Here is a 16,478-nt window from a genome sequence, read left to right as displayed (position 1 = left end):
CAATGAATCATGCACTCAAGTAAATGCTACATGTACAATGTACATACTCTTCTTGGACTGAAACAGTCCTTCCTTGGAATGCAATATCCCTCTCTTGAAAAAATGCCATTGCCTTCTTGGAATACCATATTCTCTTCCCTAAATACCACATTCTCTTCCTTGACCATCACATTCTCTCAGTCCCGGAATGCTGGAATGCTACATTAAACGTTTCTTGGAAAGAAGGGTCAGCACGATAATGTGGTATGAGCTAAGCTGCTGTTCGAGGCCAGTGCCTTAGTTAGATACAAGTGTAGCACCATCCACCCATCAGCCCGGGTGACGCACCATGTGAGAACTGGTGGTGGTGGCGGCAGCGTGCGCTGATCTGCGAGAAATGTTGCTTGAGAGCGAGTGTCACTGTGTGAGGTCAGGCATGTGTTCACGGACATTTTTGTCGGTGTGAAAACACTTGCCTTCCTTTGAATGGGATCACTCCCATATTTGCCTAAAGCTGAGCAACAAGGCCAATTAATGCATCGCAACCCACCTTCTTCTCTCGTGGGAAAATTGGGATGAGACTAAGCGAAACATCAAACCCAAGTTAAAAATCGGTAGATTTTTGCTCATTTCACATCCCACTGTTCTATAGTATGAGCCGCACCATGCTAAAAAGTGGCTTAGCGTTTTGCCAACAAATCGAGAAAATCACCAAAACGTCACAGTTGGCAAAATTCTACTCGAGCGCAATTGAGCAGGTCTTCAAATCCTTCGTGTCATTGATACCAGGCATTCTGTGACAAGTGCACAATGTATGCTTATTTATGGCACATATACATTTCAGATGGGCACCAAAATTTCCATGATGGAAGTTGGATATATAGACATCACTTCGGCATGAAAAAAGAATTTTCCAAAAATTATGCCTAAGTCACCTTTTGCCTGGCTCGGCTCATATTATTGTTATTCAGTCAGTATCCGAGTTCAAGGAATGGAAACAAAAGAAAACATTGTTTGAACACACAAAATGACGCGTGTGCACCAACCCGGCCATACCTTCCAGTCAGTGAATTCAAGTTTCGACAAGGGATATCCAAGCTGCCACGACCCACTGAAGAAGATACAGACCCGGAGAACGATGACAGTCTGCGATTGATGACTGGTGAGGATGTGGGAGAGTGTGCACCCAACACACTAGCTATGCGGGCTTGCTCCAGCTGAACACCACCAGCAAGGACAGCAAACATGGCAGCACCCATGCACAACACACACACACACACACACACACACACACACACACACACACACTCACACACTCACACACACACACACACACACACACACACACGCACACACATGCACCCAAACACACACACACACACACACACACACACACACACACACGTGACACACACACACACACATGTGCGCACGCTGCGCACGCATGCACGCACACACACACACACACACACACACACACACACACACACACACACACACACACACACACACGCGCGCACACACATGGTGAGGTGGGTCAATGCCCTGTAGTCACTGCTGATTGATGGTGATGAGGTATTAGCAATCCTGGATAGCAGCAATGGCTACCGATCATTGCGAGAGGCATGAACTGCGCTCAACTTTCAAGTGGGCGCTCCGCTATGTGCAATACATGCACTATCGATACTGTAGTTCCATGATGTTAGAGCAGAGGTGGCCATGACTGGCTAGCAGTCACTGAGGACTGAAATCTGCTATTCAGAGATGGCACAGTGCTACAAGCAGGACTGAGATCTGCTATGCAGAAATGGCAGAGAGGTAGAAGTAGGGTTGAGATCCAACCATTCACCTCATAGCCGCTATGTGGCAAAGATGTTCCCGGTTTCGGCTAGAATCAATCAAAGAAATTCTTACCTTCATTTCCAGCATGCTCTTGGTGTCTGCAATCGCTTCATCAGACGTTGCCGCGAGGGTTGCAACTTCCAACTCATCCTCCTCCTGCTGCTGCTGCTGTTGCTGTTGCCGGCAAAGGGAAGCAGAAGAGAAAGTATTAATCATGCCGGGCAATTTCATTGTGTTCACAGTCAAATGTGAGGTTTGTGCACGGTCTCATCACCGGCACCCGATCACAATGTACAGCGCTGGTGCTAATCTCCATGGCCACAGCAGTTCATACAATCAGTGCAGCCAGGACCCAGGGATGCTATTTCCAGGTAAATGACCCTGGACAAGTAGACCACCAGGTAACAGAGACCACATTTCGAAGGTCCCTTGAGCGGCCATCTTAGATAGGTTCCACTGTATACCCACTGTTGTCACCATCCGCCAGTAACAATGATGGATTTCAGCCCCGGTAACCAACTCACCTCCGTCGTTGCTGCACCCTCCATGTCAGATTCATCGCTAGCTCCGACTCTCCTCAGCGCTATTTCCGTTTCCTTTTCCAATCGGCGTATATCATCAATGTTCAGATGACACCATTCGTCTTGCCACGCCCAGGCCTGACGATGCGCACGTAGCATGGTCTTGCGCAGAGCTGTCTCGTGGATGAAGCGCTCCACGCGCGTCTGCATGCCCCAGTAGCGAAACTCTACTCGACACACCTGCAGGCATAGGGGATACAGACCGTTGGTGTTGACGTGTGATGCAGCTGAAACAATCAACCACGACTGGCACATGACCATGTGCTTACAGTCAAACTGATGTAAGGGATGTAAGGGATGTAAGGGATGATGTAAGGGATGATGTAAGGGATGTAAGGGATGTAAGGGATGTAAGGGATGTAAGGGATGTAAGGGATGTAAGGGATGTAAGGGATGTAAGGGATGTAAGGGATGTAAGGGATGTAAGGGATGTAAGGGATGTAAGGGATGTAAGGGATGTAAGGGATGTAAGGGATGGTGGTTCAGAGACACTGTTTTACACATGCTTGATACACTGCTGTGTTACGCATTGCCCGCCACTTTTCGTAGTTAGAGCACTCTGGCGCTAGAGGGATGAGCTATCTAAATATGTCTGGTGCCTCCTTCGCACCATAGCTGGTAACTCTTGCGTAAAGCTCATAGCTGTACTGATGAGGCCTTTATGGCCGAAACAGCTTGCTGTCTACAGCATTGGGCATGCTTGACACACATACATGTGCATATACAGCAGAGCAACGATTACCCGAACCATTCGGGGCAGGCGCCGTTCAGAAGGGGTTCGGGTGAGGGACATGTTCGGATACTGTAAATCTACAAACTTTCGGCCCATTCAAATTTCGGCCTCCCAGGACTAAAACACATTTCGGGCGCATCAAAATGTCGGCCTGTCCTGCTGCTGACTGTTTACACAGTCGCAATGAACCTTGCAAAACAAAATTTCGGCCGCAACAAATTTTCGGCCAAATACAACCAGGCCGAAAATAGCCGAAAACTGAATATCCGTTGGCTTGCAGTAAAGAGAGTCACAGATACGCATGCAGTATAGTATAGGGCTCATGAGTGCATGTGATACAGCTACATCACCGAACATGTGATACAGCTACATCATCGAACATGTGTACAAGGTGATGTACAGTAAAACCTGTACCTAAAGACGACCGTGACTAGCGACCAGCCACGTACAGACAGACCACTTCACCAGACACGGACGGTCTCACATTCATATTATGGTTGTGCTGTGCAAACCTCTAACTAAGGACCACCTGCCACTAAAGACCGCTTTCTCTGGCTCCACGGCCAAAGGGTGGTCGTAAGTCACAGGTTTTTCTGTACTAGTAGTTCTACCCTGCTGCATTGATGGGCATGTGGGCAGTGTCCACGTCATTCTGGACAAACAATCGTCGGGCTGATCAATGCCCTGCTGTACAGCATTAGCAAGTGACTTCCATGGACAATTCTTCTTTCTTCAATACCTTGTAAGCACACATAATTGACGACGGGTCCACATTCTCCAGCCAGGAGTTGTCCAATGGTCCACGGCCTGTCTCCGCTGACCGGAACAGCTTTGGGTCCTCCGCCTCAAAATAGTCTGTCACATCGTCCCTCACGATGTCCATGAAATCTGATAGGAAAAGCAAAAAAAGAAGGTATGAGGAGAGAGGGACAGAAACTATGTACAACGGTACATCCGATAGGCACAAAGGAGAGTAGAGTAAAACCTGTGACTAACGACCACCCCTTGCCCTTGGGGCCAGAGAAAGCGGTCTTTAGTGCCAGGTGGTCCTTAGTTAGAGGTTTTGCACCGCACAACCATAATAATTATATGAATGTGAGACCGTCCGTCTCTGGCAAAGTGATCTGTAGTACCAGGCTGGTTGCTAGTCACGGTGGTCTGTGGTACCAGGCTGGTTGCTAGTCACGGTGGTCTGTAGTACCAGGCTGGTTGCTAGTCACGGTGGTCTGTAGTACCAGGCTGGTTGCTAGTCACGGTGGTCTTAAATTACAGGTTTTACTGTATGTCACAACTCCGAGTTTCTTGCACTGTGACCATCAGGCGACTTGAGTTGCGAGCCTTGCGACACACTTTGTAAGCCTCATTTGTGCCTTTTGCGTGTAATAGTGCTCCACGTTATCGTGTCAAGCCCGCTCCGCTAGCTAAAGGGAACCTCTTTGTACAATGGTACATCTGTATACATGTGCTGGTGCTTTGGCCGAGTGGTTATGGGCTTGCCTGCGAATCATAACGTCTCGAGTTCGATACAGGTGCTGGCAGCAAGGAGCATAATCATACTGTGCTAATAAATGCTATAAGCATGCACAAACCACACGACATGCATCCATAAACACTACATGCATCCATAAACACTACATGCATCCATAAACACTACATGCATCCATAAACACTACATGCATCCATAAACTCAATGCAGGGCATTAGTTGGATGCACACGGGTGAAGGTGTATGCAGAATGAGCGCACATACTGCATGCATTGCTAGCATACAACAGGAGCAAGCTGCATTCCGTTAAGATTTCAAACGAGTCACGTGGCACGTGAGAGCAGTGGCACAGCGGCATGCAGACACGTTCCACCTACCGATATCTCTCCTTGCCTCTGATCCTTGCAATTTGAAGATGTTAGTCTGTATACAGGCACATTACATGAACTAGACTGAGGGTTAACCAAGAATTGAATTTTGACTCGGATGGTGAGCCAATTAAATTATTGTGAAAAAGGAGAGGTTAATAGTTAGTCATAACTCGTAACATTTCGTTCTTCTCCATTTTCACAAAAATTGAATTTTGCTTCTTTCTTTCTTTCTCGGTTGGAGAAGTAATGTTTCTCCTGGCTCTCCTTCGGGAGAGTGAACGATTTTCATCAAATGGAGTGAAGAAGGGAATGCAGCGAGAGATGAGAGGGCACTGACGGTCAGTGTCACGGAAGTCGTGACTTGCAGGTGTTCGACTGGTTGGTCACCCGGAGCTCCGTCAACGCGGGCATAGAGCTGAAGCGAGCGTGTGGCCGAGGTTGCGCTGACTAGTTGGCGGCGGCTACTACTGAGCCGAGCTCCACCACATGTAAGGCCTCAGTATCAAAACTGCCAAAACTGCCACCACAACACCACAACACCTGCCACCACAACACTGCCACCACAACACCACAACACTGCCACCACAACACCACAACACTGCCACCACAACACTGCCACCACAACACCACAACACTGCCACCACAACACCACAACACCACAACACCACAACACCACAACACTGCCACCACAACACCGGCAACACAACACTGCCACCACAACACCGGCAACACAACACTGCCACCACAACACCGGCAACACAACAGCCGCAGAATGTTGGAATGCTTGAGTCTGCCTTGTTCGTTCTGCCACTAAGTCATGCATTTACTCTTTTCTATCTGAACTTTTTTTTGCAAATGTTCTATACCTGTGCCCACTGCTTTCCTCTTGTTGTGTAGCTTTTGACTTCGTAGTTATCGGCTGTAGTTTATTAGTAGAATTGTTACTCGTATTATGTCTGCGGCTTTCGACACCCTGTATGTCAACACTCTGTACATGTATCATCATTACAGTACAGTACTTTGCAGTTCTCGAGTTGTATTTGTCAAAGTAATCTATAACTGTGACGTTGCACATAACATGCATGCAATCCATAACAGCATCATTACCTGTTTGCTTGGTGAAGTAAAATAATGAATGCCATACCAAGTGGCACTGACCTGTCTTCCTGCATCCGGAGCGTAGATGGTCTCGATATCCACCGAGAACTTCTCCATGAAAGGGCACGTGAACTTGGTACGGCAGTACGGATAGGCGTTCCATGCCTCTTCTTGCACTTGCAATGCCGTCTTGGGCAGAATTCCACGCAACCATGATGGAAGGTGACTACCTGCAATGCAACACCAAGCAGCACAACAGAAGCACCAATCTATTGACACTAAGAATGCCACAGTGTATTCGCTATTTATCAAGGCTTCCCAGCTCGGAACCTCTTCAGGTCGAGGAGTTGGTCTTCGCCATGATTCCTGTTGCCTTGTCTTGTGAAATATTTCTCTGAGCCAAAGGTCACTGAAACAATGATACTGCCTACAACGAAGCAGTTAATGGATAGGACTCTGTCGTAATATCTGGACTCTATTATGCGTACACTACTGTACACTTATGACTGTATGCGTTGCATGCTGTATGTACGTCACACAGGCCGTTTCCCGTAGGCCAGAACTTTGATGTGCTTCACTGGCTCGGGACTTCTCTTGTTTTTGACTTACCTACTGGTTGTGCATTTCTTGCTCCTCATTAGTTTACTCGTCCATGTCTCCTTGTCCCTATTGAGAATAATACTACATGGTGTCAGAATTGGGCTGCTGATAACGATGGCTGGATTTTCTATTCCATCCATGAGATGGCAGTCAGACAACCTCCCGGAGGAATTCGCCTCGTTTAGGCAGTATTGTGAATTGATTTTCGGAGGTCCGTACTCAGCGAAGTCAGCGAAAGAGCAATGCTCATATATCCTCCTTTGGATAGGCCGACCTGGTGTGGACATCTACAATTCCTGGACATTTGCAGACGAAGCTGACCGCTTCAAAGTGGACGAATTACTTTCCCGTTTTCAGGCCCACCTGCAGCCGAAAGTAAACGCGTGGCTGGCCCGTTTCCAGCTTCAACAGCAACGGCAAAATGTGGGGGAAACCACTGACGATTTTCTCTGTCGCTGTCGGAACTTGGCAGTGAAGTGCAAATTTGCCGATGCCGGTGAAGTCAACACCCGTTTGCTAGAGCAGCTGATTGTCGGCACCCGACATAAAACGGTACAGGAGAAGCTGTTGGAGAAGGGCGACCAGTTGTCGTCTCTTGACGAAGGGCTGGAAGTTGCGAGGACACATGAAGCTACAGCTACCCAGATGGCTCAGCTAACCGGGTCTCGCTCCGCCAGTGTTAGCCCTGCTGACGTATCCTTTGTTAAAAAGTCTGCTCCGAAGAGATCCAAGGATTTCAAGAAAAAACAACAAAAAAAGAGTTGTCAATTCTGTGGGAAGGAAGACCATGATCGTGCAGTATGCCCAGCTCGATCAGCTGAGTGTAATTTCTGTAAGAAACAAGGGCACTTTGCTACTGTGTGCCAGAAGAAGCAACGATCCTGTGACGCTGTACATACTGTACCGCCAGATGCGCATGCCCCTGGCATGTTTCTCGGCAGCGTCGATGCCGGACGTGACCCTTGGTCTGTGTCGGTGGAAGTCAACAATTCCCCAGTCATGATGAAGATCGACACCGGAGCCGATGTCTCTGTAATTCCAGCAAGTGTATTCCGCCTGTTAGATGCGCAGGCCCTGCGACCCAGTCGTCGTACCCTGATGTCTGCTAACTCAAGCGTCCTCGACGTAGCTGGCGTGTTCGACGCAGTGGTAACACATGCGGGCAAGTCGTCTCGCCAAGAGATTTTCGTTGCCAACAACCTCAAGCAGGCCCTCCTAGGACGCCCTGCAATAGTCGCCTTGGACCTCCTGGACGTCAAGGCTGACATCTCTGAAGTATCGAGCGGTATTCGCGACACCGCGACAGCACGAGCTGCATACCCCGATTTGTTCAAACCTCTCGGCAGGTTCACTGGAGAGCCTCACTGCATTCGCCTCGAAGAAGGCGCCAAACCATTTGCTCTGTCCTGCCCGCGCGACAATGTGGCAATACCGCTAATGCCGATTGTTAAAGCGGAGCTTGAGAAGATGGAAAAGCAAGGCGTCATCGTCCCTGTCGACGAACCAACTGATTGGTGTGCTGGCCTTGTTGTTGTCGCCAAACCTGGAGGGGAGGCAGTCCGTCTGTGCGTTGACTACACACGTCTCAACCAACACGTTCGTCGTGAGCAGTTCGTCTTGCCGGCGGTAGACCACACGCTGGGTCAGTTGGGCGGTGCCAAGTATTTCACAAAGCTTGACGCCAACTCTGGGTTTTACCAAGTGCCCTTGGCCAAGGAATCCCAGAAGTTGACCACATTTATCACCCCGTTTGGGCGTTTCATGTTCACGCGTCTACCATTCGGTATTTGTTCGGCTCCCGAACATTTTCAGAAACGAATGGCTCGGATCTTGAACGGTGTGGTTGGTACCGCATGTCAGATGGACGACGCTCTAGTGTTCGGTAGCACTGAAGAGGAACATGATAACCGGCTGCACCAGGTGCTACAACGGCTCAGCGACAACGGCGTCACACTCAACCCTGACAAGTGTCTCTTCAAAGTCACTTCTGCCAAGTTCTTGGGTCATATCATCGACCAAGACGGCATCCACTCTGATCCCCAGAAGGTGCAGGGTATTCAAGACTTCACGCCATGCCAGGATGTCGCGGATGTGAGAAGCTTTCTCGGCCTCGTCAACCAGCTTGGCAAGTTCTCTCCCTCACTTGCTTCCGTCTCACAGCCGATCCGCGACCTTCTCAAGAAAGGCAATGCCTGGTCCTGGGGACCCCCTCAGCAATCGGCATTTGAAGAGATTAAGGCTCTTCTGTCGTGTACGCCTGTTCTTGCTCTGTACTCTCCCGAGTACCCAACTATTGTCTCTGCAGACGCCTCGAGCTATGGTCTCGGTGCCGTTATCAAGCAGCAACAGCCGTCCGGCGATTGGAAACCCGTATCGTTCCAGTCTCGTGCACTACTGCCGGCAGAGCGTCGCTATGCTCAAATAGAAAAGGAAGCTCTTGGCCTCACCTGGGCTTGCAACCGATTCTCTGATTACCTCATCGGTAAGAGATTCACGCTGGAAACAGATCACAAGCCTCTGGTGCCCCTGTTCAGCACCAGTGCTCTCGACTCTATCCCTCCACGTGTACTCCGGTTCCGGCTCAACCTGATGCGATTTGATTTCGACATCGTACACATCCCTGGCAAAGATCTAATCGTTGCTGATGCCTTATCTAGGTCACCTGCGTCGCGTCCTCTGTCCGCTGATGACGTCCGCCTCCTCGACGACGCAGAAGCTTTTCTCGACAGTGTGGTTTCTCATCTCCCTGCGTCCGATGCAAGACTGAGTGAGATTCAACACCAGCAGGCTCAAGACCCAGTGTGTCAACATCTTGTGCAGTACACTCTGTCCGGTTGGCCAAGTTTACAGTCTGCTCCAGTGTCCGTTAAGCCCTACTACGCATCCCGGCAGTCATTCTGTATCACAGATGGCCTGCTCCTGTACGGTTCCAGAATCGTCATCCCGGACCAGCTCCGTCCAGAAGTCCTCCAGCAGCTCCATGCTGGTCACCTCGGCATCACGAAGACCCGCGAAAGGGCTCGCCAGTCAGTTTGGTGGCCAGGTCTAAGCGCCCAGTTGGCTGATATCGTGTCCAATTGCCAAGCCTGCGCTCGTGACAAGCCAACGCCAATGGAGCCCCTGCTGTCCTCACGTCTTCCCGAGTTCCCGTGGCAGGAAGTCGCTGCCGATTTCATGCAGTTCCAAGGCTCTCAGTACCTAGTTGTCGTCGACTACTACTCCCGATGGATCGAGCTTGCTCAGATGTCCCGTACTTCTGCAGCTTCTCTCATCACGCAACTGAAGTCCATGTTTGCGCGTCACGGCAATCCAGATGTGTTTGTTTCGGACAATGGTCCCCCATTCACAAGTGCAGAGGTTTCAGCATGGCTTCAAGAGCAAGGAACCACCCAGCGCACGAGCAGCCCTCTTCATCCGCAAGGCAACGGCTTAGTGGAACGCGCAGTGCAGACCCTAAAGCATTTGCTGGTGAGGGGAGGTGATCCGTATGTTGCTCTGCAGAGCTATCGTGCCAGTCCACTAGCACATGGCTTCAGTCCTGCGGAGCTCCTCATGGGCCGCCGCATCCAGACGCGTTTACCCATGTCGGCAGACGTTCGACGGCCATACCTCGTAGATCGCACAGCGTTTGCCGCTAAAGACGCCTCTCTGAAGTCCCGGCAAGCGTCGGATTTCAACTCCCGCCATCGCGCTCTCGATGCTACGCCACTGGTCCCGGGTACCGCTGTCTTTGTTCCGGATAGGAAAGAGCCTGGTATTGTCACTGCCGAGCATTCCACCAGGTCGCTTATCGTGGAGACGCCATCCGGTTCGGTTCTCCGCCGCAACCGCAGTGACCTCATCGTCGATCCGCCTGCAGGTTCTGCTAACGACGCTGTGGACAATGGTGAGCCAGCGTCACCTGCCCAACGTCCATCTCCAGGTACTCCCGTCCCTGAGCGTTCCGGTAGAGTTACCCGTTCTGGACGTGCCGTTCATACTCCTATCAGATTCCGTTAATCATTTAGCGTTACTCTTTCGTCTTCAGCATTATTCCTGTTTTGCTAACTTATCGCTCTCTTGCTGCGCGCCCTGAAAGGGGAGATGTCGTAATATCTGGACTCTATTATGCGTACACTACTGTACACTTATGACTGTATGCGTTGCATGCTGTATGTACGTCACACAGGCCGTTTCCCGTAGGCCAGAACTTTGATGTGCTTCACTGGCTCGGGACTTCTCTTGTTTTTGACTTACCTACTGGTTGTGCATTTCTTGCTCCTCATTAGTTTACTCGTCCATGTCTCCTTGTCCCTATTGAGAATAATACTACAGACTCCATTCTGCCAAAAGCTGCAAGTTCTCTCACAGTGGTGGGTGGCAGGGAACCACTAAATTGGCAGCTCCCACATCATAAAGATGCCAGAGAGGAGTAGGGGTAACGAGCAAAACGTGAATTCGACGCGTGACACGCAAAGCTGTAAATTCTCACCGTGTCAAGACTAAATGTAGCTGCAGCAAACAAGTGTATGCATGCCGGGTGAGAAGATACAGTCATATGGTGTATTCAACGGATTTTTAACAAGCCTGGCTTCTACAGTGAATACATTTCCCTTGCAGCACTATACTTCGAAGTATTAGTATTGTCACCCACACAAAACCACTCCGGTGGCACATTGTAACCCACTAGGTGTGGGTATTACATAAACTTACATTTTCGCGTACAAGTACATGCACGTGTGGCTGTTCCACAGATCCCATACTAGGGACCTTTCGCATTTGCTACGAATCGAATGCGAAACGAAAGTTTGATTCGGCTCGTAATCGTTTCGTTGAAAACAGAATTCAGGTTTCGGAAGTCGTAATGCAAATGTGCATGGCAACTACGAATACGGCCGGTAGCTTGGCGTACGGGTGTGTTCGCGCACACGTGCATGGATCATGGAATCAAGGGAAAAAATGTGTACCTGGCAAAACATGTGTACCTTGCAAAAATATGTGTACCTGACGGATTCGGAGCGTGCCACGAATGAAGAGGCTTCCATTCGTGAAAACGAGCTCTCCGCGGCGACTCTGACGAATCATCGAACCCAGGTGACGAATCAGCATTCGTTTCGTATCCGTACGCGTGGTGCGAAAGGTCCCTACTACCTAATTCGGGTAACTACAGGACTGTCGGGGGCCGGAGAACTGGGGGTCAGGGTTCTAGCCTAGCCCGTTCTTATTTTTAGCAAACACAGCAGTTTCGTTCTTATTCGATGGTACCATACAGTCTTACATGTACATTTATGCAGAGTTACACGTCTGAGTGTACATTATAGTGTACATTACGATTTCCGTTCTTATCTGCAAAAATCCAGCCTAGACCGTTCTTAAAAATTGGTGAAATTCTAGCCTGGCCGTTCTTCGGCGCCCGACAGTGCTATAGGGGATATATGCACAGCAAGGTCTAATGGATACTATCACACGTGTTCCCAGCCTATAACGGGGCAAATTCAGGAGGCTACCTTCCCCGGCACAAAGTCATCCATTGTGCGTGGTCAGTATCTAGCGCTGGAGTCACACATCATACAGGATTACAGCGGCGTAGTCACACAGCGATGTAGGCATCGGCGGACAACAACTCACCAACATGATAGATCTTGTGCGTGTACTGACCAGACCCACCGGGACCATCCTTGTAGGGCTCGTTGACCAGGATCTCCACGCGGCTATCTGTTCCGTTACTTTCGTCGCGGCTCTTCTTCTGCACTCGGTGAACACCACAGAGGACACACACAACGCAGCGCAAGCCACACAGCACACACCACACAGCACGCACAGAACACACATTACGCAGCCCATACCACACAGCACACATCATGCAGCACACACAACAGAGCAAAACGCCACGCACAGCACACATCACGCAGCACACACAACAGAGCAAAACGCCACACACCGCACACCAAAGAGCAGGTCTTTGTTTGCATCAGCCACTAGTATACCGAGCTCCATAAAGTCTTTACTCATGCACGCACACCGTTCATTGCAGCCTGCTCTACGGCAGCCACATCATTCTTCTGAAGTAAGAGAAAAAGAGACTGAAATGTGCTATGCAACCTCACAGTCACTGAGACGGGCGTGCCGGCACCTCTGCAGTTTGTTACGTCATTTCGTAAGGGGCCGTCCATAATATTATCGATCTCTTACACGAAGAGAAAAAGTTTCCCTGATGGGTGGGTGGGTCAAGGGGAGTTTCGTTTTGAAAAATATTGATATGTGAGACATCAAGGCAATCTTTCTGTCAAGTCAATCGTTTTTTCGTTCAGGGGGATGGGTGGGTGGGGGAGCGTCCAGGGTTTTAGCCAAAGGGGGTAGGGGGGCGCAGCGCCCCCCTACTCCGTTTGCGCGCCCCCCTGTGAAAAAGTGCCGCCCCCTACTCATTTTCCGATTTTTGTGTTTTTTCACGCCATTCAACGAAAATACAGTCGATAGTCACTACTAGAGGGTTCATAAAGGCACATTTGTGAAGGGTGAAGTCGGGGTTCACCCTGTATGTTGCATTTTGCATGGCAAGACAATTTTGGACAATGGAAAAAATGGGTCACGGGGTAACTTTTTCCCATGCCCGCCCCCCTACTATATTGACCTGGCTAGAACCCTGGGAGGGTCCTAACTAAACTTGTTCATTTCAAGAAAATTATCGATAATGCCGGATGGCCCCTATTACAAACAGAGGATAGCTTCTCATTTCATTCCGCCCGCCACTGAGAAGCACCGCTGCACAAGCAAGTACTGAAGTGTGTCCATTTCAATAATTCCCAGGAAAATAGTTTATGAGGACATGTGCCAAGGCTTGACCAAAAGGCGTAACGGTAAGCCATTCCTTGGTACTGACTGCTCTAGGATACAGTGTAAAATCTGCAATGCCAAAATTAATGAGAAACGTTTTAATTTCCAAATATGCATCCAGAGTTGCACATTCTTGGGAGCTTACTCTTGTGCTGTGTATCATCATATTGAGGTTTAGCAGTCATGCATCGCTAAACGTACGGTGCACTACCATGGATATGACTATGTGATACGACTTCGTTCAACAACTTGCCCATCCACAAGCACTACAATGTGGCATGTAGTTTCAAGCTATGTGTGACGCTGCATGCACTTGACAGTGATGGAAACCAGCAGTTGCGTATTGTGTGCACAGTGCAGCAACATGTGTTGCGCAATGTCTTCCACAAGCAACGCATCATTCAAGATGGCAGATTACGTTACAGGGTGCACCGCCCATCTCCCTGCAGGAAAGCGGAATGGTGCATTGCGCTTCTGAACGTTTGCTAACCGAACAGCAAGTGACCGACAAGTGAATGCCTGCATGATGCACACCATCATCATTACCATGACGACCCACATTGAAGCCTGTGCGTGTATACACGAATTTGGGCTATGTTTGAAATTTCCGAAGGCCAGTTGGTCTCACATACATTGTTCAGGTGCATGCGCTTGTAATTGAGTTACCAGTATGTAATGTGGAGATGGTATCTTGTAATTGAGTTACCAGTATGTAATGTGGAGATGGTATCTTGTAATTGAGTTACCAGTATGTAATGTGGAGATGGTATCTTGTAATTGAGTTACCAGTATGTAATGTGGAGATGGTATCTTGTAATTGAGTTACCAGTATGTAATGTGGAGATGGTATCTTGTAATTGAGTTACCAGTATGTAATGTGGAGATGGTATCTTGTAATTGAGTTACCAGTATGTAATGTGGAGATGGTATCTTGTAATTGAGTTACCAGTATGTAATGTGGAGATGGTATCTTGTAATTGAGTTACCAGTACGTAATGTGGAGATGGTATCTTGTAATTGAGTTACCAGTATGTAATGTGGAGATGGTATCTTGTAATTGAGTTACCAGTATGTAATGTGGAGATGGTATCTTGTAATTGAGTTACCAGTATGTAATGTGGAGATGGTATCTTGTAATTGAGTTACCAGTATGTAATGTGGAGATGGTATCTTGTAATTGAGTTACCAGTATGTAATGTGGAGATGGTATCTTGTAATCGAGTTACCAGTATGTAATGTGGAGATGGTATCTTGTAATTGAGTTACCAGTATGTATTGTGGAGATGGTATCTTGTAATTGAGTTACCAGTATGTAATGTGGAGATGGTATCTTGTAATTGAGTTACCAGTATGTAATGTGGAGATGGTATCTTGTAATCGAGTTACCAGTATGTAATGTGGAGATGGTATCTTGTAATTGAGTTACCAGTATGTATTGTGGAGATGGTATCTTGTAATCGAGTTACCAGTATGTAATGTGAAGATGGTATCTTGTAATTGAGTTACCAGTATGTAATGTGGAGATGGTATCTTGTAATTGAGTTACCAGTATGTAATGTGGAGATGGTATCTTGTAATTGAGTTACCAGTATGTAATGTGGAGATGGTATCTTGTAATTGAGTTACCAGTATGTAATGTGGAGATGGTATCTTGTAATCGAGTTACCAGTATGTAATGTGGAGATGGTATCTTGTAATTGAGTTACCAGTATGTAATGTGGAGATGGTATCTTGTAATCGAGTTACCAGTATGTAATGTGGAGATGGTATCTTGTAATTGAGTTACCAGTATGTAATGTGGAGATGGTATCGTGGTGGTGCCAGCGTGTCGCAGGATTGGGTTCACTTTTATACGACATAATTATGTTCTGAAGTTGGTTGTTCCAACGAGGAACACACGCTTCCTGCCAAACTTGACGATTGACTAGTCAGTGAAGTGTCAAGTTTGGCAGGAAGCGTGTATTCCTCGTTGGAACAACCAACTTCATGACTAAAACCCGCCGAAGTACGTTATAAGCTTATGCGCTTTTATGTGAGGGCGTGCTGATACCCGGATATAGGCACATGCGCGGCTTCATTGCGAGACACTACGGTACATATACTAGTACCTTTGCTGAATCAGCGCGACAGTCGAGTCGCGCGCCCAAGAACGTCGTTTCCAAGAGGTCAGGCTGGGACGTCCTTATCTTTGAGCAAACTGGCTGTGTTCGTATCACTTTCTTAGAAACAAATCGTATCGGATTACACGCACACACTATCATATCCATGTATTTCGCAAAAGCTGCCAGAAAACAATTCGTACTGGATCATTATCTATCCCAACAGCTGCCGGAAAACCAACACCGACGTTCTTAAATTTAGGCTGTGGCGTTCTAAGTAATCGCGGCCGGGCTTTCTTGAGCTCCACGTTCTTCAGTGCGCGGCTCTACTGTAGCATTAGCAGCTGCCACCCGTTCGCTAAGCAATTACTTCACAGTTCACACTACTGTGCACTTCCAATTACAGAAATCTGTATGTATTCAGGGGCGTAGGAGGGGTTTCGGAAGTAGTACGATCGAAGGTCGGCGCGGCCGAAGGCCGTTTTGGAGGGGGTCCGGGGGAGCGGCCCCGGAATTTTTTTGTAAAAAAGACACAAAATCCTGCGTTCTGGGAACTTCTGGCACACTTCTGGCACAGTTTATAAAGTCATAGAATTATTTCACGGTCAGAAGAGACGTGCATGGACATGCACAGATGCATGGCAGATCTACGAGTACGAGTCTAGAAAAAGGTCAAAGTCTGATGCACATATGCATCGATGGATCCTGATTTTTTTATTACGGTTTTGCACGTTCCGGACGGACCACACTTTTCAAAAAGTGGTACGGCCATGGTCGTACCAGCCGTAGCGGGTGCTACGCCCCTGGTATTTGTGTGCTTGTTGGTGAACTGTGCGCTATTCAAGTATCGTTGTATTATTCACTTCCTCTGATCTGA

General features: G+C 48.5%; 1 protein-coding gene across 1 annotated transcript in view; it reads right to left on the bottom strand.

Moving 5' to 3' along the window:
- LOC135821620 (protein retinal degeneration B-like) overlaps nucleotides 1-16,478 on the bottom strand; it is a 43,804-nt gene that overhangs the window by 26,637 nt on the left and 689 nt on the right. Inside the window, exons 2-8 of the mRNA XM_065334616.1 lie at nucleotides 12,297-12,414; nucleotides 6,150-6,319; nucleotides 4,998-5,043; nucleotides 3,875-4,023; nucleotides 2,346-2,582; nucleotides 1,894-1,995; nucleotides 1,036-1,196 (exon numbers count right to left, since the gene is read on the bottom strand). Coding sequence (XP_065190688.1) covers nucleotides 1,036-1,196; nucleotides 1,894-1,995; nucleotides 2,346-2,582; nucleotides 3,875-4,023; nucleotides 4,998-5,043; nucleotides 6,150-6,319; nucleotides 12,297-12,414 — 983 coding nt within the window. The remainder of the gene's footprint in view (nucleotides 1-1,035; nucleotides 1,197-1,893; nucleotides 1,996-2,345; nucleotides 2,583-3,874; nucleotides 4,024-4,997; nucleotides 5,044-6,149; nucleotides 6,320-12,296; nucleotides 12,415-16,478) is intronic.

The sequence above is a fragment of the Sycon ciliatum genome, chromosome 7 (assembly GCF_964019385.1).
Source record: "Sycon ciliatum chromosome 7, ocSycCili1.1, whole genome shotgun sequence".
NCBI lineage: Eukaryota > Metazoa > Porifera > Calcarea > Leucosolenida > Sycettidae > Sycon > Sycon ciliatum.
The sequence above is the reverse complement of the archived record's forward strand: the minus strand, read 5'-3'. Positions and strand labels throughout refer to the sequence as shown.